Source organism: Dipodomys merriami, unplaced genomic scaffold (genome assembly GCF_024711535.1).
Source record: "Dipodomys merriami isolate MVZ:Mamm:240054 unplaced genomic scaffold, mDipMer1.0.p SCAF_342, whole genome shotgun sequence".
Lineage (NCBI taxonomy): Eukaryota > Metazoa > Chordata > Mammalia > Rodentia > Heteromyidae > Dipodomys > Dipodomys merriami.
Window position 1 is genome coordinate 427,992 of NW_027204960.1, and position 24,143 is coordinate 452,134.

At 47.5% G+C, this 24,143-nt stretch overlaps 1 protein-coding gene across 7 annotated transcripts in view; it reads left to right on the forward strand.

Moving 5' to 3' along the window:
* Positions 1–24,143, forward strand: part of LOC138803598 (kelch-like protein 3) — a 95,017-nt gene that overhangs the window by 3,448 nt on the left and 67,426 nt on the right. The window contains exons 2-6 of one of the 7 annotated variants that reach the window (XM_069987661.1): positions 446–528; positions 2,257–2,387; positions 4,268–4,337; positions 4,418–4,628; positions 21,416–21,568. In XM_069987661.1, the coding sequence (XP_069843762.1) occupies positions 4,601–4,628; positions 21,416–21,568 (181 nt within the window). In that variant the 5' untranslated portion in view covers positions 446–528; positions 2,257–2,387; positions 4,268–4,337; positions 4,418–4,600. Of the gene's footprint in view, positions 1–445; positions 529–2,256; positions 2,388–4,267; positions 4,338–4,417; positions 4,629–18,593; positions 18,683–21,415; positions 21,569–22,062; positions 22,200–24,143 lie in introns of those variants that run through there. The other 6 variants (XM_069987659.1, XM_069987660.1, XM_069987664.1 and 3 more) reach the window with 6 other exon arrangements.

The window sequence follows — 24,143 nt, forward strand, 5'->3', positions numbered from 1 at the left end:
GACATGAAGTGGATTTTTAAAGTAAAATATTTTAATGTGGATTTCCCAGTGCTTCCCGCCCCACCCTTTACTGTGTAATCTCCATGAGATCTAATTATTGACAGTCTTTTTCTGAACTGCCAAGGCCTTACTTTTGTATGGATAAAGGCCATGGATGCCAAGGGAAGGTAATGGCTGCTCTTTTTTGACAAAGGATAGCCCATAAAAGCAGATGGGACAGATTCTTCACGTTGTGTGACTTAGTTGTTCAGCTTCCCAAATTGCTGCTTTGTAAACTCTGATACACAAGCTGCATATGGGATACTTCATGATTTGATTCAATCTTTGGGAGGTGGAGGTGGTGTGGGAAGTTTCTCTAGGATAGAAAGATTAAGTTTTACACTGTTAGTTTTGGTGGGAAGTTTTTTGTAATCATTTCAGTCTAAAGCTGTTATTTATTTTTAAGTTCAGTGTAGTGACAACATGGTGCTCAGTGAATGATGTAGAAGAGTGCAATTAGAAAAGCAGCCTACGGTTGAGGTGATGATGGTATGTATATTAATTCTTGTCTCCCCTTTGGTACTTAGGGAAAATGCATGCTGGTGGTGTCTTCCTTCCTGCCTCTTTCCTGGTGCGCCCCAGAGTTGGGAGGTGGCATCATTTTTCTATGTAGCACTTGGCACGGTGTTTTAAGTGGTTGGAGAAGGCTACTGGTTTTGATTCACCCATAGGAATCTGACCATTGTTCAGATTTAACAAGAACTTGGAGTAGTCCCTGTAGTGTTTACAAGTTTTTTGTTCCGTGCTTAATCTCATTTGGAAGATGAGCAAAGTGAAAGTGAACCTCTTATTTGCCTCCCCAATGTGAAGAGCTCTTGCATTTATGTTACTTGCATTAGTATAAAATCTGAAGTAAGGACTAGTTTGAAAAAGGCCTTTTAAACTGGTAATAATTTCAAATGTCTTTCAAAGCCTGCAGTTGATTAAAGTTGAAAGTGCAAACTACCACGTCTGAATGGATATTCTGATAATTCATTTCTTTGTGTTTGGGATGTATGTTTCATCCTTACATGTAAGTTAGATTTCTTTTTTTCAAGCAAGGGAAAGGACAGGGTACTGAAGAATTTGATTCTTATGGTCCCTCAAGACCAGAATTGGCAGTGTCATTTGTAGGCTTGCTTATTTACCTTTTAAGTAGATTTATCTTTCTCAAATTAGAGAATCTTTATTTTAGGTTAGATATTCTATGTGTCTTTGCTAGTTGAAAGTGGGCATTTGGGTACTTGGCTTTCACGTAACTAATCCATGTATGGATTTTACTCAAAAGAGGTGAATTTGTACCCAGAGGGTAAGTTTCTTCTGGTTTAGTCAAGTTATCAGTGTAGCAATGTGATCATTGGGGGGAAAAATGTCTTCACCCTTATTTTTGGTTTTTGAAACAGGCAAAGACTACTTCAAAGCCAAGGTGGGACCTTGCTTTTTGCTTAGTGTCTCATTTCAGATTACTTTTATGAGCCCTTGTTTCAAGTTAGGAAAAAGGGAAAACTTAAAAAAATTTCTTTTCCATTGACAGATTTTTTTTTTAAGCCTATGAAATTTAGTAATTTCTACTATGTGTTACTTAAGAAAAATGTTACATAATATTTGAATGACATTTAAAGTCACAATATATTGATAATTACTAGGAAGTATAAAATACAGAAACTTTATAGGCTCTTGAGACTGATTCAGTTGATTATTCTAAGCCAGAATAAAGAAAAAGCAAATAACCCTACTAAAATGAGCAAACTTATGGACTATAACTATTTATAAGTGCATAGCCAACTATTTTGTGTGAGTCAGTATTCGTTTAAAAATACATTCTTAACAACATGAAATCTAACACTCTTAAAATCAAGTAAATCGAACTCATTCTTGTTAACCTGTATAGTTTTCATCATATAACTGTATCATAACTCAAAATACCCCTCTGTTGATGGATTTGAGGTTTCTTTCATTTCTTGCTCTCAAGTGATGATCGGTCCTGCATTTGGAGAGATGGCTGCTCAGGAATTAAGGTGTACTAAGTATGAGAATGTAGCAATTTGGTGGTATCATTAAATATGTTTTCAGTCTTAATGCAACCACAGAGAAATGGATATATTTACTTGTGGCCTTTTCACTGCCTTAGATAGATTCAACATACTGAAAAAAATTTTTTTTAAAGATTATATTCCTAATGCAGTATTAATGACACATAACAACAGTTGTACTACTATCTGTATTTTCTTTCCCCAGTAGTTTTACTGTGGGGATATTTGCTTGGCTTTCAGTATGGTGGCCATGTTCATCACTGAAGCTTTCCCTGCAGTCTGAGGAAGTAATAAGGCTGCCATTTCTTGAGTGTCTGCTGTGTGTCCTGCGTTGGAGTAAGTACTTTATGTCCATATTATTTAGTTGTCACTGCTTCTGTGAAGAGTTTTTTTCCCCCTCCCCTACCTAAAGACTTGCTAGCTTAAAACTGCCTACAGTCACATGGATGATGAGAACAAGAGGCCTTTTAAATTAATTAATGTATGTATGTATGTATGTATGTATGTATGTCAGTCGTGGGGCTTGAACTCTGGCCCTGGGCTCTGTCCCTCAGCTCTTCAGCTCAAGGCAAGCGCTCCACCACTTGAGCCATAGCACCACTTCCGGTTTTCTGGTGGTTCATTTGAGATAAGAGTCTCATGGACTTTCCTGCCTGGGCTGGCTTTGAACTGTGATCCTCAGATCTCAGCCTCCTGAGTGGCTAGGATGACAGGCGTGAGGCACCGACGCCTGGCTCTTTTAGTTTATTTTCAAAGGTCATTTAAAAAGTCGAGCTGTGAAGGTGACTCAGTGGTAGAGTGCTTGCCTTGCATAAGGCCCTAGGTTTGATTCTTGAGCACCACATAAGCAGAAAAAGCTGGAAGTGACGTTGTGGCTCAAGTGGTAGAGCACAGCCTTGAGCTGAAGAGCTGAGGGACAGCACCCAGGCCCAGAGTTGCGACAAAAAAAAAGTCTTGTAAAAATTCCCATGCCAGCTGGGCGCCAGTGGCTCACGCCTGTAAGCCTAGCTACTGAGGAGGCTGAGATCTTGAGGATCACGGTTCAGAGCCAGCTTGGGCAGAAAAGTCCGTGAGACTCTTATTTCCAATAAACCACCAGAAAACCGGAAGTGATGCTGTGGCTCAAGCAGTAGAGCGCTTGCCTTGAGCTGAAGAGCGCAGGGACAGCACCCAAGCCCAGAGTTCAAGCCACATGACCGACCAAAAAAAAAAAAAAAAAATTCCCATGCCAGATAGTCTGTATTTGTAATTTGTCCTTTTCTAGATCTTACGTAGATAAACATACATAAAACATTGTTTTTGTGTATATGCTTCTATGTATGTATATCTTCATCTCTAAGCAGTAGTATGTAAGTGTATATACATATATATTGCATGTATAGGTATACACCTGATATATAGAGTATATATATCTATGTATAGTATAGTTTTACATCAAAGACATCTTTCATATGACCATATGGTCTTGTCTAATCTCTAGATGCACCACAATTTATTGATTAGCACATATTCAGTTTCTCTTCTGATTATAATTTAAAACTCTTTGAAAGCTGGGTGCTGGTGGCTCATGCCTGTAATCCTAGCTATTCAGGAGGCTGAGATCTGAGGACTGTGGTTCAAAACCAGCTGGGGCAGAAAAGTCCATGAGACTGATCTCCAGTTAATCACAGAAAAAGTTGGAAGTGGTGCTATGGCTCAAGTGGTAGAGTGCTAGCCTTGAGCAAAAGGAGGCCGGGGACAGTGCCCAGGTCCAGAGTTCAAACCCTAGGCCTGGCAAGACCAACACAAAACAAAAACCTCTTTGAAAGCCAAATGTGCTTTTAATACATGTCTGTAAATCCCAGCACGTAGGAAGCTGAGACAGGAGAATTGCAAGTTTGAGGCCAGCTTTTAAGGCAAGTTTTGAGGCCATTGTTACATAGTGAGACTGTTTTAAAAAAAAAATAACAGCAGAAAAAAATCACCCAAACCTAACAACTCCTTTGGTAGGATTTTCCATGCCCTTGAGAACACACATGGAACTGATAAGTGCCTGGTTGAAGCCGTTCTTCATGCTGGTGTTCGGGGGATTGATGAGAACGCCTCAGGAATTGGTGGATCATCTGTAGTTGTAATATTTCAGGGTTGCTTTCTTCCTCCCACACACTTTGCCTTTATTTATTTATTTTTAAATGAGACTTGACTAAAAGATACCTAACTTCTTGTGTCCATTGTAGACAAGCCTTAATGGGAACTCTTATGCTCTGAAGGGACTATACATGGAGGTCTGGGATTACTTTATCTCAGGTAAACCATACATTGCTCGTTTCTGGTTTCTTCCACCTAAAACTTGTGATGGGGTATTTGAGTTACTGTGTGTTTAATAGCAGTTTTTCTTTGCAGGACTTGCCTTTCATTGACTATTTTAAATGTTTACCAAACACTTTACCAAGAAGCTCTAAAGAACTTGGAGAAAATAGCAGACTGGCAAGGGTACACTGGCAAAGCCTTGCTCTCAGAGCAATGCCAACGTTGGTGGGCAACGCCAAGCATTTGCGTTCCCAAATGAAATGAGTTCAGTTTTGCTACTTCATTTTGGTAAGTCAACTTACTTCCTACACTTCTTAATTGCTTGGGTCCTTTTGAATTGGGTCATGATGTGCTTTGCTCACACTTGGTAATGGCTCACTTGGTAACAGCCTTCATAAGGAACCCTTAGATTCGTTCTTAAAATGCACACATGTTAGCTGGGCGCCTGTCATCCTAGCTATTCAGGAGACTCTGAGGATCATGGTTCAAAGCCAGCCTGGACAGGAACATCTGTGAGACTCTTACCTCCAATAAACCACCAGAAAATGGGAAGAGATGCTGTGGTTCAAGTGGTAGAGTGCTGGCCTTGACCTGAAGAGTTGAGGGGCAGCGCCCAGGCCCAAAGTTCAAGCCCCAGGACCACCACCACCACCAACAAAATTACTGTCATCCAACTGAATGGGGATCAGTGATGGTGGTCTGCCTTTTAGATCTCCACAGTTTAGTTACTAGAAGCGAGTATAGGCATCTTAGTCAGATATAGCTGAGTAGCAGTGACTTTGTGGGTCAAGATAAAGATTCTGGAAGAAAAATCTAGGCGAGCTTGGACATTGGCTTTGGGGTTGAAGCAGCAGCTTATGCTGTTTCCCTTCAATGACCAGTCCACAGACCTTCCACAATGCTAGCCCTTTCCATTGTATTAGTTTGCTTTATGTTGTGATATGTCCTGTACAAACACTGGCCCTGGGAGGCAGCATTTGAAGTATTCAGTTGTAGAAAAAGAGAAGTCAGTTGAGATGTAAAGAGTCCCTTTTCATTAAGCTGCAGTTGGCAGTATGTACCTGATTCTTGGGTTTCCTTCCTATGTCCTCTCCCTCTGTTGATTTGGTAACTTTATAGAGAATAATTTTTTTTTAAATTTAATTTTATTTGAGAACATACTGTACAGAGGGGTTACAATTACATTGGCAGGATAATGCATACATTTCTTACCAAGCATTGCAGCCTCCTCCTTTGTTTACCCTTTACCTCCCTTCCCATCCTCCCCCCTCCCCCCACCCAATCATACCCCCCTCCCCCCCCACACCGACATTGTAAAGCTTGCTTTGACATGACATTTTGTAATTCTCCTTGTTGCAACTGGAAAAAATTATATTAAGTGAAGTAAGCCAGGCCCAAAGAAACATAGGTCCCATGGTTTCCCTTATTTGCAATATCTAGTATAGGTATGAGTCAAGCGGAAAAGGTCAGATAATGTGATGTTAGGAAAACGAACCCTTAAATATGTATTTTAATGTTTTCGTTTCTTTCATGCATGTGTTTCTAACGCATTTATAAGATTATTTCTTTGTTGCTTTGTATGTCCCTCCCCCACAGTGTAACCCCCGCTTTTACTTTATTTGATGTCAGTATAACATGTGGAGGAGATGGGGACAAACAAGTCGTTTAAGGATTCAGGTGGACCTGTTGCAACATAGAGAATAATTTTTGCAGCGATTAAATCAGGGTGTGATGAAAATGAAATTAAAGTGGCTGCAATCGAAAGGTTATTTATGCCCTCAACTTCATTTGTAAAATAAAGTTAACAATTGTAAGATTTTCTTTTGGGGGTGGGGAGTGAAGTAGTTGAAAAGTAATAAATGGGCATGAATTATTAGCCTCAAAATTGATTTGAATTTAGCACATTGTGGGTGTTTTTGATACAATGTGTGGAGCATTTTATGTTGGAACTTGAACTTGGAACTTGAGAGGCGCAGGTCTGGTTTGGATGTGACACTGCTACCATTTTTCAGCGAGTGTCGTATTTTCCCAGAATATGAATTTAAGTGCTACAAGATGAAACATTCATAATAGTCATGTTTTTAAAAAAACGTTTAAAAGGGAATTTTGAAGTAGGAAGGCTGGAGTTGGGCGGGGGGGGGGGGGCGTGGGGGATGGGGGGATAGGAGGCAGAGGAAGCCGGACTGCAGCCAGCTTTTCCAGCCATTTTTTTTTTAAATCTTCACTTGATTGTGGATGGTTTGAGTCTTCCGAGGGAAAGGACTCGGAGCCTTTGCCAGCATTGCTCTCTCAACTCTCCCCGAGCTCCCTTCTCTACTCAGGCTCCTTGGTTCTTACTACGCTGTAGAGTTTCCTAAAAGACAAAGCACTACCTGAAGTAGATTAGAGTCACTTCTTGCTGCAAAACTTGGTAATGCAAATTTAAAGCCAATGCCAGGAAAGCCTGGCATTGGCCGTCATTTTTATCAGGTGTTGTCTAAGTACCCTCTTTGTGCAAAACCACTTCCAGGGTTTGCAGATCCGTGTGACCTGCATGGCTACTGTCATCCAGTAGTTTGCGTTCTGGGCGGAATTGAGTTTCTTTGGAGATGATGCCCTCTTTCACCTCTTAGCCTGATGGTGGCACCTCAGATGGTGTACACCATCCAAACACATTGGACTTTGTCCTGCTGCTGTTTAGTATATAGACATTTCTTTGATTAAAATCAAGACTCTTAGCCAGGTGTGGTGGCACATGCCTGTAACCCAGCCCTTGGAAGGCTGAGGCGGGGGGGAATGTGGAGTTTGAGGCCGGTCTGGGATAATAGCCATAGAGAGACCCTGTCACCAAAAAAGAAAAAAAAAGGAAAAGGAAAAAAGAAATCAAGACTTTCCTCCGTGCCGCTGGTTACTTTTTAGTTTGATATAATACTATAGGTGTTTGCTTTTTATCTTTGATGTTTGTATTACAAATACACTTTGCCTCAGAGTAAGGCTTACAAGAGTGTGTGTAAATAGCTTAGTCTCTGGTAGACAGTTATGTTAATATTGCGACTGCTGATGGGTGTGGCTGACTAGGGAAAGGTATCATTTATTTCACTCCCACCCCAGCCACACAGTATTCACACAGCGAATGGGGTAACCACTACCTTGTGCCTTACCCACTCTTCTGTGTGTCCACACAGCGACTACTAGTAACCAAGACTTGGTCTCCCACTCAGGTTTTAACCCTTTACCTGCTGAGTCAGCGTAGATGCAGGGCCCTTACATCTCTGTTACTTAACTCTAGTGATGGTTCACTCTGGTACACGAACCATCAGTACAGCCTGAAGTCTTTGTTACCACCAGGAATGTGTGACTACAATAATATGAGTTTGGCAGAGAGGTGACTTCCAGGTAGAAAGAAGACTTAGGCAAAGAATTATAGAGCATAAACCATTTTGGCTTAGAAGATGGGTAGGTGGGGGCTGGGAAGGTGGCTCAGTGGTAGAGCGCTTGCCTTGCATGCCTGAGGCCCTGGGTTCGATTCCTCAGCACCACATAACCAAAAAGAAAAAAAGCTGGAAGTGGTGCTGTGGCTTAAGTGGTAGAGCGTTAGCCTTGAGCTGAAAAACTGAGGGACAGCGCCCAGGCCCAGAGTTCAGGCCCCATGAGTGGACCCCCCCAAAAATAAAAAAAAAAAAAAAGAAGATGGGTAGGTGGGAGAAGGGCCTTTCAGGGTGAGGGCAGGTGCAGAGGCGTGAGTCTAGCGTGGACCAGCACCACACACCAGGCCCATTTACAGAGGTTTTCACTGGGGAACAGGATGGACGCATGGGTAGGACACTTGCTGAGCATTGCATGAAACCCTGGCTGGATTCCCCACTGCCACAAAACCCAAACCCAAACCCAGATGTTCCCATTGGCTCTGCTCATTCACCCCTTCCGTGGAGAAGACAGCTGGGCCTCCTCTCAGAAAGGTTAAGCAATTTTCCCCAGGCCACCCAGATGGTGAAATGATAGAGCTGGGAGTGAAAAGCCAAGTCTGACTGCCTTTCCAGCAGGCTTGCTTTTCGCACGAAACACTGGCTTCCAAGAAACAGCAGCCCGAATTATATTAAGAGTATACTAAGGATAAAGGAGGGAGTTGGGAAAAACACACGGGGGACAGAGTACTGAGGTCTTTGAGCAGAACTCTGAGGAATGTGGGCAGTGGAAGTCACTAAGAGCTCTAGTTGTAGCGAATTCAGGAAGGTTTTTCTAGCAGTACTGAGTGAAATGGAGGTCAGCAGGCAGTTTCGGGGGGCAGAGTGACTGATGTTAACTGGGTAAGTGAGAGAATGGGAGCATAAACAGAGGTGGCTTGGGACACGGACCTAGGGAGTCCAGTATCGCTAGAGAGTGACTGAGGCGGGGCTAGTAGTCGAGACAGAATTACTGTGTGAGTTCAGAGGGTGGAGCAGCACACAGGGCTGAAGATGCCCGTCCACACGCCCAAGCGGGGGTCTCGCATTGTAAGACTGAGCTGGCCTTTTCAGAACTTCTGTTCCTTTGGGACAGCTGCTTTATGAGGAAAGTAATTAGAACTGTTTGGGTTGATGAAAACATAAAAGATCCCAAATCCTTTTAATTCTACCATTGTTATATACATAGTTAAATGTTTATTATTATTTGAGAAGGGACGATTTTTGGTCTGGACAAATATTATTATTATTGTTATTGTTATTATTATTATTATTTTGGTGCTGGTTCTAAGGCTTGAACTCAGAGCCTGGGCACTGTCCCTGAACTTCTTTTGCTCAAAGCTAGCACTCTACCACTTAGTACAGCGCCACTTCAGGCTTTTTGGTGCTTAATTGGAGATAAGAATCTCACGGACTTTGCTGCCTGGGCTGGCTTCAAACTGCGATCCTCAGATCTCAGCCTGCTGAGTAACTAGGATTATAGGCGTGAGCCCTGGGCACCCGGCTTCCAAATAAATCTTCAATTCATGGCATTATAATAATAAAAAAAGAATATATCTGGCCTGACACTGCTCTTTAGAGGGCTCTGCGTGCACGGCCGGCTTTTTATCTGGGCACTTGGATTGAGCTAGTGTTTGCACAGTTCTCTAATGGATGAGAGTAGTTCGCTGTGCTTATTAGATTGTGTAAGCAATATATTTTATGCTAAACTCTCACTTCTGGGAGTTACATGCCAGGCAGAGGTACCTAAACACTTGCGATTCTTTTGGATTGTTCGTATTATCATACATATGGGGGGGGCAGGTATAGTCCTTGTGATGTTTCCACACATGTATACACTGTGTTCCAATCAATCTCACTTTTCTCTGTCAACCCTCTCTTACCCTTCAAACTCAGGGTCTTGTTTTTTTTTTTTTTTTTTGTTCTTTCCAATTGTGGGTCTTGAATTCAAGGCCTGGACACTGTCCCTGAGCATTTCTGCTCAAGATTAGCAACCTACCACTTTGTGCCACACCTCCACTTCCAGTTTTCTGGTGGTTCATTGGTGATACCAGTCTCACAGACTTCCCTATATGGGCTGGCTCCAGACTGCAGTTCTCAGATCTCAGCCTCTTGAGTAGCTAGGATGACAGGCGTGAGGTAGCAGTGCCCAGACAGTGCTCTGGATTTTACTAGTGGTCTTAAAAATCAGCCCCCAGGTAGAAACATCACATGCCCAAGAGTGCGAGCCCCGGTGGGAGGGAGAGATTGTAAAGGGGTAAAGGAGGTCTCTGCCTGTATCTCTTGCATGGGAGCCCACTGTGCGTCACTCTGGATAGATGCAAATACCACACTTGACAGGTCTGAGTTCTGTGAGTCCTAGCAAACCTCTGAATTGGGGAGTTAGTTTGTGTAGTAGCCAAACATTTGGAAAACAGAAGGGCTTAGATAGAGTGGAACTTATCATCCAAGTCAGCCAGCTCCGTGTCTGGTGGCAAGCTCCACTGTGCTGTTTCTATTGTGTTAATTCCTTTCTCCAACTGGTGTTTTGTCCCACTTCTGTATTGTGTGACTAAAATGACTAGTTACAGCGGCTGTGTTGGGCTGCGAGAAGTGTTGAGTGAGGAGGGTAAAATAAAGTAGGCATTTATTTAGTAAGAACTGTTAACATATTCATACCAGGGCTGGGAAGGTGGCTCAGTGGTAGAGTGCTTGCCTTGCATGCATGAGGCCCTGGGTTCGAGTCCTCAGCACCACATAAGCAGAAAAAGCCAGAAGTGACGCTGTGGCTCAAGTGGTAGAGCACTCTCCGTGAGCTGAAGAGCTGAGGGACAGTGCCCAGGCTCAGAGTTCAGGCCCATCCCATAAGCTCTGGGATGCTTATTAGGAATTTAATCTAAGCAAACAATTCAGTGAAAGGAAAACAATCTGTGTATACAGACGAGCATAGTAACAGCAAAAGAACCGGAGCCCATCTAACTGTCTGGCAGTTAGTTAATTACCCAGCGTCCATCATCAGGAGAATGGACAAATTAAAAATGTGCTGTATATAGACATTATACACATCATGCATTAATAGCACAAATACCATAAATACATAGTGTTCTTTGAACATGTTAATCTCAAATCTTCCTCCTTCCTCTTTTCAGTGTTTGGTGGATTTTATTTATTTATTTATTTATTTATTTATTTTGGGTCCTGTCGTGGGGCCTGAACTCTGGACCTGGGCTCTGTCCCTCAGCTCTTCAGCTCAAGGCTAGCGCTCTACCGCTTGAGCCACAGCACCACTTCCGACTTTTTTCTTTTTGCTTATGTGGTGCTAAAGAATCGAACCCAGGGCTTCATGCATGCAAGGCAAGCGCTCTACCACTGAGCCACCTTCCCAGGCCTGGTGGATTTTATTATGCTGTCTTCATGTGTGTGTCTTCGTGTGTGTGTGTATATATGGATATTACATGGATATATATACACACAAATACACACATGTGTATGTATATATATATATATGTGCCTATGTGTATATATATCCATATATATGTGTGTATATATATCCATATATATGGATATATATGTGTGTATATATGGATATATATACACACATATATATGGATATATATACACATATATGGATATATACACACATAGGCACATATATACACATTTATATCATATACATATATATGTATGTACTTTTATACACATAAACATATACATATATGTATATATACCATACACAAAATATGATCCTTTTTACCCCCTAGTACCCATCCCTTTCCCCTCCTGCTCCTACTGATCAAATATTTGCTTGACAGTTGCACTTATATGAGGTACCTAGGATAGAAAGACTCATAGAAGTTACAAGTAAAACAGGCCTGGGATATAGCACAGTGGTAGAGCCCTTGTTTTGTGTGGTTAAACCCTTAGCTCTGCCGAAATAGTAAAAGTAAATGAATAATAAGTAGAGATTGGCAGGGGCTTGGGGTGGGGGAAGAGGTAATAGGAGAGGCTGACTAAGGGGTATGGACTTTCTTTGGGGATAACTTAAAAATCGTGGGAATGGGTAGTAGCAGCATACATACAGTGCCCAGTTTATAAGGTATTGTTAGTGTATTTAATGCCAATGAATTGAACATTTAAAAATGAATAACCGAAGATTTTATATTACATGTATTTCACTTAAACAAAAGTGATAACATATTATTTAGTGTAATACATAAGTATATCAAGATACAGGGATATAACAGTACACCTGAAAATAAAATTGTGGGAAATTGAGATTATGTTGCTGCAATTATAGCTACAATTATAAATATCCCTTTAAAGATGCCTGTCACAGGGTCAGCCCTCGGGACGGAAAGGCAAGAAGGCCATTGAGTTCAAGACCAGCCTGGGCTACACAGTTTGAAACATCTCGATAAAAGAAACCGTAACATGAAGTAAAAGTGCCACCGATTTACTTGTTAAGTGCCCAATTATATTTCTCTTCCTTGTGTCCCCTTTCTCCTTTCCTGTATCTGAAGTTGCTGTCTAGTGAGTTTGTGTCAAGCCCATCTCCTGCCCTTGTCCCATTGATACACGTGCCTTAAGTGTGATTTCCTCGGCCAGCATGCTGTTTATACAGGATTTATGTGGCAGCTCCCTGGGGAAGTCCATTACAGAGTTGTGAACTATAAACATGCTCTTTCTTGCATGTGGTTTTATGTTACTTCATGCACGGGCCGCTGGGCTCTCTGCCTGCTAGTTGTGTAGACTTAGCCACGCCCACAATACATGTTACCCACATACACATCACTGTATTCTTGGCTTTGGGGCTATACCACCAAAACACCATTTTCTTGGTACCAAGAAGAGAAAGGCCTGGAGAGGCATCGGGCAGTGGAGAGAGGGCAGATAGTTGAAAGCTGGAAAAATAAATGTTCACTCCTGAATATTTGTGTGGGAAGCAGATTGTTTTTTAATCTTTCTAATCACTGGTGCAAAATTACTTCACTTTTGTTGTGGAGAGATAACATGTTTGCCAGCAGAGGGCGCCAGTTGCAAGTTGCAGACTGGGGAGATGACTTCTGAGGGAGATCTTGAGACTTGCTGTGTTCTGGACCTTGTGGTTGAACCCCCTGTACTGGCTCAGGCTTTTCTTTGGCTCCCTTGAGGATCAGCGGTGCACCTCTAGTTTTCTTCAAGATCAGTCCTTGGTTTGACCTCGTTGCCCAGAAGATTTTATGCAGGAGGTGTTTGGAAGCATGGTGTGCTAGTTGGGTGTGGACTCTTTAGGGAAAAATGCAGTTCTCATCCAGGGGTGAGGAGGTTAGCGCATTAGGGCCTAAAAATCTTGTTGGACTTCTAACTGTCTTCTGTCTTGAACCAGTTACTTGCTTGCTTTTTTTTTTTTTTTTTTTTTGATTAGTCATGGGGCTTGAACTCGGGACCTGGGCACTGTCCCTGAGCTGTTTTGCTCAAGGCCAGTGTTCTACCACAGGGCCACTTCCGGTTTTCTGGTGGTTCATTGGAGATCAGAGTCTCACAGACTTTCCCTGCATGGGCTGGCTTCAAACTACCATCCTCAGATCTCAGCCTCCTGAGTAGCTAGGATTTACAGGTGTGAGCTACCGGCACCCAGCTGTCAGTTGCTATCTGTGTCTGCCTTAGTTGCCTCTTCTAAAAGAGGTTAAGGGTAGTACTTGCGCTGTATGATAGTTAACAGTGGGCAGGCCTGGATTCTAACCCCAGCTTTGCTGTTCACTACCTGTGGAGCCACAGAGCTCAGTCCTCTTACATTCACTAACCTCACTGGGTTGTAAGGATGGAAGGAGAGCTGTGCGTGTGCCCGGTGGAGGTCCGAGCCTGGCTCAGAGTGAATGTTCCCAGAACGGGCCAGTGTTGCTGTTCAGAGGATGTTCTCTCAAGTGGAGATGATGGACGGAATCTGTTTATGACACAGAATGTTCTATCCTCAGAGGGAGAGACCTAAGAGAAACCAGGAATCCCTGTGGGCCATGTGTCCTTCTATTACCCACTTGTAGAGCTGGAACTCAGAGCCTCGCCCTTGCATGGCTCGTGTGCTTGCTTGGCTGGTACTCTAACCACTGGAGTCACACTTCCAGCCCCAGCTTTTTTGCTGGTTATTTTGGTGATGGCTTTTCCACTTGTGCTAGTTAGGTTTGAACCACGATCCTGCAGATCTTAGCCTCCTGACTAGGTAGGAGTACAGGTGTGAGTCACGGGCACCTAGCTCTGCCTTTTGGCTTTTGTTGGGCCTCAGTTCCATTTCAGTTTCTGCCTGGCTTTCTGAAGGCACGCTAAGCAGTTTTTAAAGAGTCCACTCACTGAGTGTTCTAGACGCTGAGAGGAAGTTTTGGTGGTAAAGTGTGAGCGGGCTTTAATTTGGCTCAGGAGTAGCCTGACCTATGCCTAATAGAATCTCACTGGGAGGTAAATACGGCTGTAGGAAGGGCCCTACCCTGGCTCACTTCCTGATCTCCAGGCTTTCAGAAGTTGAGTGTGGTAGCATTGTCACAGACAATGAAAGTGGCCACTGGTGGTTACCCAGTGCTCAGTACAGGCCAGGCCCTCTGCTAAGTGCTGTTCATATTTTATATTCATGCTCACTGGCCCATGAAGTCTACTGTTCCCACCTTCTCCTCACAGGAGGGAAAATGGGGCTCACAAATGAACTCGCCTGGGGTCATGTTTCTGGTAAGTACACTTGAACTGAGCCCTGCATGGTGGTTAATAGCCCAGGCACATTTTATTGTTCTCAGTGGCTTTACATCTCGTATACATTCCAGCTACCTCTGAAGTTCACCCAAACTCTTGACCCAAAGGCTCTGAATCTATAGGTTAGAATGAGCAGGGGCTTGACTCTGTACTGTTTGTTAGATTTTCCAGAAATATCGTCCCATGCAATGTTTATCCGTTGTAGGCCTATAGTCTAAAGAAATATTAGTTGTACAGAGACTTGAAAGTACCAGCGTAGTCAAGATAGGAATCATTTCCCTAACTCTAAAAGGTCCCTTGTGCCTTTTGATTCCTTGATAACCTACGCAAACCAGCTGGGAAGCTGGTTCGGGTGCTGGGCAGATGTGGAACCCCTGAACCGCGTTACGGTGACCACACACATGAAGAATGAAGTCCCAGGAAAGAAGGGAAATTGGCCTCTCTGTCTCCAAATAGGCTGTGCTCCGGCTCTGTGGGGGTACAGAGTATGGGAAGTTAAGACAGTACTATGGGCAGTCCAAAGATGGACATTTTCCTATAGGCAAATACCACCTTTGTTTCTTTGACACTCTCTCTTTCTCTCTCTCTCTTTCTCTCCCTTTGATTGCAGGAATCCAATAGCAGTGCTCCTTAATGTGAAGTCCAGTCACAGAAAGATGAGCCAGGAGTAACGTTCTTGTTGTGGTGCAAAGAACATTTGTATAATAAGTAGAACACGTAAAATAGTGTCTCACAGCAAGAGGAAGTTTTGATGAGCATGTCAGAGAGTAGGGTTGTAGAAGAAATTCTGAAGTTGTGTTTCCTAAGTTGAATCTGCGCAAGCCTTAAGCATTTCCTTTGTGAACATTTCTCCTGTCAGGTTGTGACGTGTGGCATCCCCCCCCCCCCCATCCCACGTGAGAGGGTCTGCACAAAAGACTCGCCATCTCATTCCCAAGCCCCTCGGTGAGTCACCGGCTGCCTTCCCGGTGGATGTCTGCACTCTGGCACGGATTCTGCGACTTGAGTTTCCTCATGTGTGATTGACCTCCAAAGGAAGCATCTGTTGCAGTCCCAGGGCTGATTAGAGGAGGATGGGGAGGAAGGAAAGGGAGAAAGGAAGATAGGAGGGGGACTGGGGAAGGGTAGAGTGGAGATAACAGGGATGAAGGGTGTAAACAAAATCACCCAGGCCTCCTCTTCTTGAGGAAGAGTGAGCTGGGTAAAGCCCCATCGGAGATAACACTGAAGTGTGTGATGTAAACTTGGAGAATTACATCCTAGCCAGTTTGAGTGCAGCTGACTATATATGGTTTAAGTTACTTTACATTTCTTTCTTTTCTTTATTTAGCCAGTCTTGGGGCTTGAACTCAAGGCCTGGGCACTGTCCCTGAGCTTCTTTTGCTCAAGGCTAGTGCTTTACCACTTGAGCTACGGTGTCACTTCTGGCCTTTGCTGCCTAGGTGGTACTGAGGAATTGAACCCAGGGCCTCATGCATGCTAGGCAAGCGCTCTACCACTAAGCCACCTTCCCAGCCCTCAATTCTTTTTTAAAAAAACCAAACATTCAACAATGTACAGAGGGGTTATAGTCACTTAAGTTAGGTAACAAGTATATTTCTTTTTGGACAATGTCACCCCTCCCTTTGCCCTCTTTCCCAGTTTTTCCCTCCTGTCCCCACCCACAATTTGTAAAGTTCTTTTTCTACATAGTGTCCCGTGAGTACCTCTGCAGCATTTCTTCATCCTTTGTCCTCCATATCTGTGTATTTTACATTTCTAGTACTTTGGCATTGCTGCCTTCACAGCTGGTTTCAGAGCTTCATAACGCTGAAGCAATTTAACAGGTCAACATTATAGCATGAAGGTGAGAAGTAAAATGGAACATTTGAGACCTTCTTAGACTCATGTGACTTAAAGATCTGGTCTGAGCTGGTCCTGTGGAGTGGCTGCACACGGAGTCTAGCTACGCAAGGATGGGTCTCGCACAGCCAGGCTAGCCCTGAGAAGTCCTGGACTAGTCATTCATGTCTGACTTCTCTGAAGCTTTTTTTCTTTTCTTTTCTTTTCTTTTCTTTTTTTTTTTTTTGGTCAGTTGTGGGGCTTGAACTCTGGGCCTGGGTGCTGCCCCTGAGCTCTTCAGTGCAAGGCGAGTGCTCTACCGCTTGAGCCACAGCGCCACTTCTGATCTTCTGGTTTAATTGGAGATAAGAGCCTCATGGATTTTTCTGCCCGGGCTGGCTTTGAACCTCCGCCCTCAGACCTCTGCCTCCTGAGTAGCTAGGAGGATAGGCGTGAGCCACCGGTGCCTGTCCTCTGAAGCTTTTGAGGTCAGCTTTTTGTTATTGCCATCTACCTCCAAGCCTCTTGGCTATGGCTAGAAGGTACAAACCAGCTCCCTGCTTTCTGCAAGATTGCGTTTTAGTTTTGGAGACACGGTGTATAAATAATTAATTGTTCCAGACAGTGTATCAGGTGTGAGATTAGCAGGAAGGGCCGTGTGCTCTGCAGGTAGCTGTTATAGATGAGACTGGTTGTGATGGTTGTGGTTGTCGTGATTAGGGAAGATGTTATGAGAACCTGGGATTTCGCCATGACTCAGGGATGGAGTTGGTCTACACATTTTGAGTCACAGCACGCTATCAGTACTACTCGGGTGCCTAGGTGCTGTTCCGGAGCTTTCTTTTTTCTTTCTTTTTGGCTCAAAGCTAGCATTCTACCCCTTTGAGCCCCAGCTCCACTTTCCAGTTTTTAGGTGGTTCATTGGAAATAAGAGTCCTGCAGATTTTCCTGCCCGGGCTGGCTTTGAACCTGGATCCTCAGGTCCCAGCCTCCCGGAGGAGCTGGGATGACAGGCGTGAGCCACTGTGCCCAGGCAGGCCATACACACTGCAGCCTTTAGAAGACATTTAAGGCTGGGAAGGTGGCTCAGTGGTAGAGCACTTGCCTTGCATGCTTGAGGCCCTGGGTTCGATTCCTCAGCACCCCATAAGCAGAAAAGGCTGGAAGCGGCGCATACAAAGACACGCGTGAGTGTGTGTGTGAGTGTGTGTATGTGTGTGTCAGTGTGTGTGTGTGTGTCTGCAGAGCTGGGGGGAGGGGTGGCTTTGGTCTCTGTAGTACACAGGGGTTTGCTTCCCTGTCTCTGCCCCCCCTTTCCCTCCCCCAGCCTCCCCCAGGACTCCTTCCCCTCTCTGGGGGGGATGAGGAACCCGAGCCAGGGGCTGTGATGACCCCGCAGGTGGATGGTCTCCCCCATCCCTGCCCGGCCTGTGGGGAGGAGGGGGAGGGAGGACGGGGGGGGGAGAGAAGATGGGGGGAGGAGGGAGGAGGGGGGGGAGAGAAGATGGGGGGGAGCGGGGGGAGGAGGGAGGACAGGGGCCGGGATTTCTCTGCTGTGGAGCAACCACCTGATCCGGGCCGCGGGCGGGCGGGCGCCCCCAGCTCGGGCCGGCCGGGGAGGGCGGGGAGGGCGGGCGCCCCCAGCTCGGGCCGGCCGGGGAGGGCGGGCGCCCCCAGCTCGGGCCGGCCGGGGAGGGCGGGGAGGGCGGGGCGGGGAGGGCGGGCGGGCGCCCCCAGCTCGGGCCGGCCGGGGAGGGCGGGGAGGGCGGGGCGGGGAGGGCGGGCGGGCGCCCCCAGCTCGGGCCGGCCGGGGAGGGCGGGCGCCCCCAGCTCGGGCCGGCCGGGGAGGGCGGGCGGGCGGGCGGGGAGGGCGGGCGCCCCCAGCTCGGGCCGGCCGGGGAGGGCGGGCGGGTGGGCGCCCCCAGCTCGGGCCGGCCGGGGAGGGCGGGGCGGGGAGGTCGGGCGGGCGGGCGCCCCCAGCTCGGGCCGGCCGGGGCGGGCGGGGAGGGCGGGCGCCCCCAGCTCGGGCCGGCGGGGAGGGCGGGGCGGGGAGGGCGGGCGCCCCCAGCTCGGGCCGGCGGGGAGGGCGGGGCGGGGAGGGCGGGCGGGTGGGCGCCCCCAGCTCGGGCCGGCGGGGAGGCCGGGGATGCCCGGGCGGCGCGGGGGCGGCGGCGCGGCGCGGGGCGGGAGCAGCCCGGGCTCCTAGGCAACCACGCGGGGCCGCCCCGCCCCGCCCCGCCAGCCCCGCCAGCCCGGGAGCCAGCGAGCGAGCGAGCGAGTCCGCGGGAGGAGGCCGAGCCCGCCGCCGCCGCGGCCATGCTGAATCACCGCGGCTGAGCCGCCGTCCCCGGCCCGGCCCGCCCGGAGCCCCGGCGCCCGCCCGCCCGCCGCCATGGACGGCCAGAGGTATGTGAGTGTGCGTGCGTGTGTGCGCGCGTGTGTGCTAACGCGTGCGTGCCTCCGCGTCCGCGTGCGCCCGCCTCCGCGCCTCCCCGGGCCCGGGGCGCCCCGGCCCGGCGGGCCACGAGGGGCCGGCCCCAGCTCCCGGCCCTGCCCGGCCCGCCCTGCCCTGCCCACCCTGCCCTGCCCGGCCAAAGCAGGGCCCGGCCGACCGTGCAGTTGGCGTTTGCATCTTGGTGGCGCTCTTCCAGTGTGTGCGTGTGCGCGCGTGTGCAGCCACCGCCACCCCACCCGCAGGCACGGTCAGGGATGCAGGAATCAAGCCCAGTCAGATGGCACCTGTCCCCCAGTTGCAAAGTGCCTGAGCTATCCCGCTTTCGGGGAACCCTGGCCTCCTCCCCCTGGGCGTCTTCCCACCAGAAGGGGTGTCAGGGGCTCGCCCCGAGCCAGGAGTTAGCTCTTCCCTCCAACAGGCTCACGCGCCCCCCACTCCACACTCACCCGCGGACCCCCACCCTCCCCCTGTGAAGGCGGCAGAGTCCTGGCTCCCTGGTTAAGAGGGAAGGGGAGCGGGCTCAACGCAGCCAGCATCACCTGCAGAGCGAGGTGGACGGGGAGGGCTGGCCTTGGCTTCCCGGGTTCACCTGAGCCTGGCATGGGGGGTGAGGGGGGCAGAGAGATGTTTAGCACCTGTTAGAAGGGGGCTCGTCCCATCCCCTGCTCTGAAGGGGCTTCCGGGTGTCCGTCCCGGGAAGCGCTTGGGACTTTTCAGACCCAGGGCCCCTCTCCATGGATGCCCTTTGAGACAGTCCCCCCCCCCATGACTTTCTGGTGGCAGGACATCTGAAAATCGCCTTGGGTAAAGGGGACAGTGTCCTTGGCTAGCCAAGGATGTGGGTGACGGGACGGAAGTGTAGAGATTCTGGACCACACCGGGCCTAATAAGACTGAAAGGTCAGTGTGAGGCTACCAGCCACGAATGGAGCAATTTTGGGGCACTGACTGTCCCCCAAGTTCTGTGTTCAGAAATATATAAATCCCTTCCTCCTGGGGGGGGGTGGGCATTGTGGTCGGTCTGCGGGGAGAGCTGAGGTCCACGGCTTTTGAACACCTGGTCGCACATGTTCTGCTTTTCTTCTACTAGAAGCAGAGTAAACAGCTAGCCAAGCTGAGCATTTCCAAGCCAGCTTTTGTTCCCCCTGCAGGTCTGCCTAGCTTATGTGCCAAGTGTTCCAGTCTTCCAAGACTGTTCCCACTGCAGGCCCACAGGGCCCCCCCCCCCCAAGAGCCCTACTGGCCTCTCTTTGTGGTGACCCGTTCTGTCCACAACTAGAGTGACCTCCCGTCTCTCGTTCCCAGCATCCCTTCTGCTGGCTACATTCCTCTTCCTCTTGGTAGAAGTTACTGGCAAGAGTGTTTCAAAACTCCACTTTATCTTGGGCATCTTAACCTTTCTAGTCTCGGCTGATATTCTTGGTGCCTTTCGTCTGTGTGTCAGAGCTGGGTACTGAGTACTAGGTCCTGGCTCACTGATAACCTTTGTGAGAAACTCAGATCACCGACAAGAAAACTGGCAGAGACGAGGTTGAAATCTTTCCCCAGTACATTCGTCTTTGAGTATCAGTCTTATTATCCCAGTACAGGTAACTGACCTCACGAGATGCTTTGGTGGTAGAGGGGAATCAGAGGGAAGAAATAGCCTTGTTTTTATTAAGTTCCTGGAAACTGAGTGGCCACCAGGGCCAAGTGACTGGCGCAGGATTACGTGTCCAGCCCCCCAGAGATCAGAGAGCCAGGATCTGTTCCACATCTAACGTGCCAAAGCTTAATATAGGTGAGTTTTTTTGGTGTCAGTTCTTGGGCTTGAACTTGGAGTCCTTGAGGTTTTTTTGCTCAAGGCTGGTGCGCTGCTACTTGAGCCACTTCTGGCTTTTTTGCTGGGGAGGGAGAGAGAGAGAGGCAGTGGCAGGGTGCTTAATCGGAGATAAGAGTCTCACGGACTTTCCTGCTGGGCTGGCATCGAACTGAGATTCCCCAGATCTCAGTCTCCTGAGTAGCTAGGGTTACAGGCGTGAGCCCCTGGTGCCTGGCAGTAGAGGTCTGTCTGTTAAGCTTGAAAGGCTTTCAATCAAGAGATTCCTGGTGAATAACTTTCCTATAAGGACATGAGTCTGCCTTCTAACTAACTTGCAAGGCTACTCATTAGAACATAGACTGTGGAGCTGCACAGACTCACTCAGTGTCATGTGTACACACACTGGGTGACCTTGAGTGTGCCCCATTTTTTTTTTAAACAGAATGAATTTGTTTTTCTGTCTAAAAGGAGTAATGACCCCACTGTAGTTCTTGGCATCACTGCCGGAGTGAGACGCGCTGTGTAAGTAGCTGGTGCTTTCTCCGATGGTAGTCTCTGTCATGGCTGGCAACTCTTCTCCTGCCAAGTTGTGATTATGTGAGGTCATCCCCATGAGAAAACGAGGGTGAACTTTGGCACACCCTCGTCCTGAAAACCATCCTTACCGTAGGAAGTCATATAAGACTTTTATTTGCCTCTCTTTGATGCTTCACTGAGATTCACTTTCCACATGCCCTGTGGCATTTAGAAGCCTTTGTGGTTTGGAGCCCTGAGCTGGAGACTCCTTTGTTCAGGCCAAGGCCAGAAGAACCTGTGAGTTTGTGTTTTTTTTTTTTTTCTCTGCTGCCTTGTCTGGCTCTCTAGCTTTCTGCTGATTCTTTCAGTGCTCCGTCTGCCCCACCTCTCCGCACTGGACAATCTGCTGTGGCTCCATCCATCACAGGAAGGTGACTTTGCCTTCTGTTCCACAAAGGAGAGAGATCCCTGGTTCGCCGCGGCTGCTGTGATAAGTGGGCATCTCCGCGTGCCTAGAGCAGGTAGAAGACATGGGAATGGCCGTGACCCTGGCTGCTGGGAATGTTTGTTTCCGTTTGAGAATCAGCCTTGTGGGTGGATTAAACTCAGGTTTCCACTTGCTGGTGTGTCAGGTCCATCAAGACGGTGAAACGGTTGGCAGATAGCAGAGGAAGGGGAGAGTGGGTATGGAGTCTCAGCGTGGGGAAACCGCACGGCTCTGGGGATGGCTAGCTAGCAGTTGTCGAACAAGATGAACTAAAGATGATGGGACTGTAGATTTCACATCTCATATACTTCACTCACAGACACTGTTCTCCATCCACGCTTTGGCTGCTCTGTAAGAGTGGCAGAGAACTACAAGGTTTAGAAAGCAGCATTGTGAAAAGAGGAAGGTGGTGATCCCGTTCTCCTGCAGTGGTGTTATAGTCTCCGTTAGAAGCATTCAAGATACCCTAACAGGGGAGAGGCACAGGTACACAGGTACTCTGGGCCATGACTTGATGATTTCTTCCAGGGAGAAACTACCCCTGTCCTCCAGGGAGCTTCCGAGATGAAGGTGCTTGTCTGTTTACCTTCGATCCACGGATAGCACATGGATTCTCAGAGACATGTCTTAGAAAGCCAGTGCTCCTTACATGCTGAGCTCTGCAGGTGAGGTGTTGGCAGGACCCAGGGAGGAAAGAGAGTGAACAACCCTATATCTCCCCCCCCCCCACGTTGTCTCTACTAACCACTCACTGAATACTCCCTTCTAACCCTAGAAGTCACCAGTAGAAAGTTAGGTAGGAATTTTTGGGTGTTACTACTTGGAGAGCCGACGTGCCTGTGTTCCCCAAATCGTGCTAACTGAAACCAAATTTTCCATTTGGGTAACAGCTTTTTTTTTGTTTTTAATGAAATAAGATTTTTTTGTTTTTGTTTTTGTTTTTTGTTTTTGGGTCCGGTCCTGGGGCCTGAACTCTGGGCCTGGGCGCTGTCCCTCAGCTCTTCAGCTCAAGGCTAGCACTCTACCACTTGAGCCACAGCGCCACTTCCGGCTTTTTTCTTTTTGCTTATGTGGTGCTGAGGAATTGAACCCAGGGCCTCATGCATGCAAGGCAAGCGCTCTACCACTGAGCCACCTTCCCAGCCCTGAAATAAGATTTTTGAACTTCAAAAACAAAATGAAATCTCTGCACCTAGACATTGTTTTGGGGTGTGTGTGTGTTTCCTTGCTAAGTTTTAGAGTGTTAAGCAGATCTACACAGGAACACATTTTCTGTCTGTTTTCTGTAGCAAAGCCCTTTGATCTGATGAAACTTGCCATTGTAAAACTGACCTATTTTTTTTTTCTTTTCAATTTCTGGCTGAACCCTGAAACTAGGTTAAACTGAATAGACCATTAATAAACCATGTTAAAAAAAAATAGCTTGAACAGGCTTTGTTCTAAGATTCACCCCCCCCACCCCCATCTGCCCCCCCTCCCCTCTGTTCAACAAGTTCAATGGCTCTTAGGTTAGAGACCTGTGGCCCAGTGTTCCTGGAGTTAGTTGTCTTTCTAACCCATGACAGCCTGTGCTGGCCCCTGTGAAAGCTGCCCAGAAGGGAACGCTCCAGCCCTGCTGTTCCAACTCCACACAAGCCTGGCTTTCTGAACGCCGCACACAGAAGGGGGGCGTTTTCTTTCAGCTCTTCTCTCTCGTCTACTTCTGTCTGAACTTGAGTGTTTCTCCTGACATTTGGCACTTTGGGAAAGCAGTGGTGCACTGGGCTTTTAGGAAAGTGATTAGGCACATTTCTGCTCTCCAGCTTGTTTACGAGGGGGAGTGTGGGATGTAAACGGGGCTAGTGGCTGGCAGCCAACCTGGTTAATCAGGAAGGCCTGAGCATGAAGTGTCCCCAGTTCAGAACATTTAATAGCATCGATTGACTCCAGTCTACCCTGTGACTTCCTACCATGAGTTGGGGGGAGGTTCTCGAAGATTTTGTTTTTGTTTTCATGAGATCTGCTTTGACTACATGGAGAAGGGTCCCGGGGGTTGCTTCCTCCTTGGCCTGACTCGGTGGACTTGGTTACGGACATGAAAGCAGGCCTCAGCGTCAGATAGATGGGTTTGACCATCAGCTCCCCATTTTCGGCTTAGGCGGGGTCTTGGAGCGAATTTGATGTCCGTGTCTCAGAACAGAGCTGTTCTGAAGAGGAGAGAACAGAGCTGGAGGTGTGCTTACCCTTGTCATCGGCTTCCTGTGACTGTGGCTTTCTGGATTCTACCTTCTGAGTCCACCTGGACTGTTTTGTAGCGCCAGCTTAAAATAACCAACAACGGTGGCCCTGCAGAGAGGGTGTGAAGGGCAGAGCGCTATGTGGTAGTCTCTGTCCAAATGGTGTATTTTGGTGTCAGAATTTGCCTGGATCCTGCTGGCTGGACGTCTTCCAGTGACAGATCATCATTTCCAATTTAGAAATTAAATTTAGGTCATTTTGGTGTTTTGGATTGGGGGAACCACGGGGAGGCCGAATGGATCAAAAGTCTGCCTGGTGAATTAGGGCCCAAGTCACAGCACTCCGGTGTTCCCAGGCCTCACACTCAAAATGGGTCAGACCTGAGGCTGAGC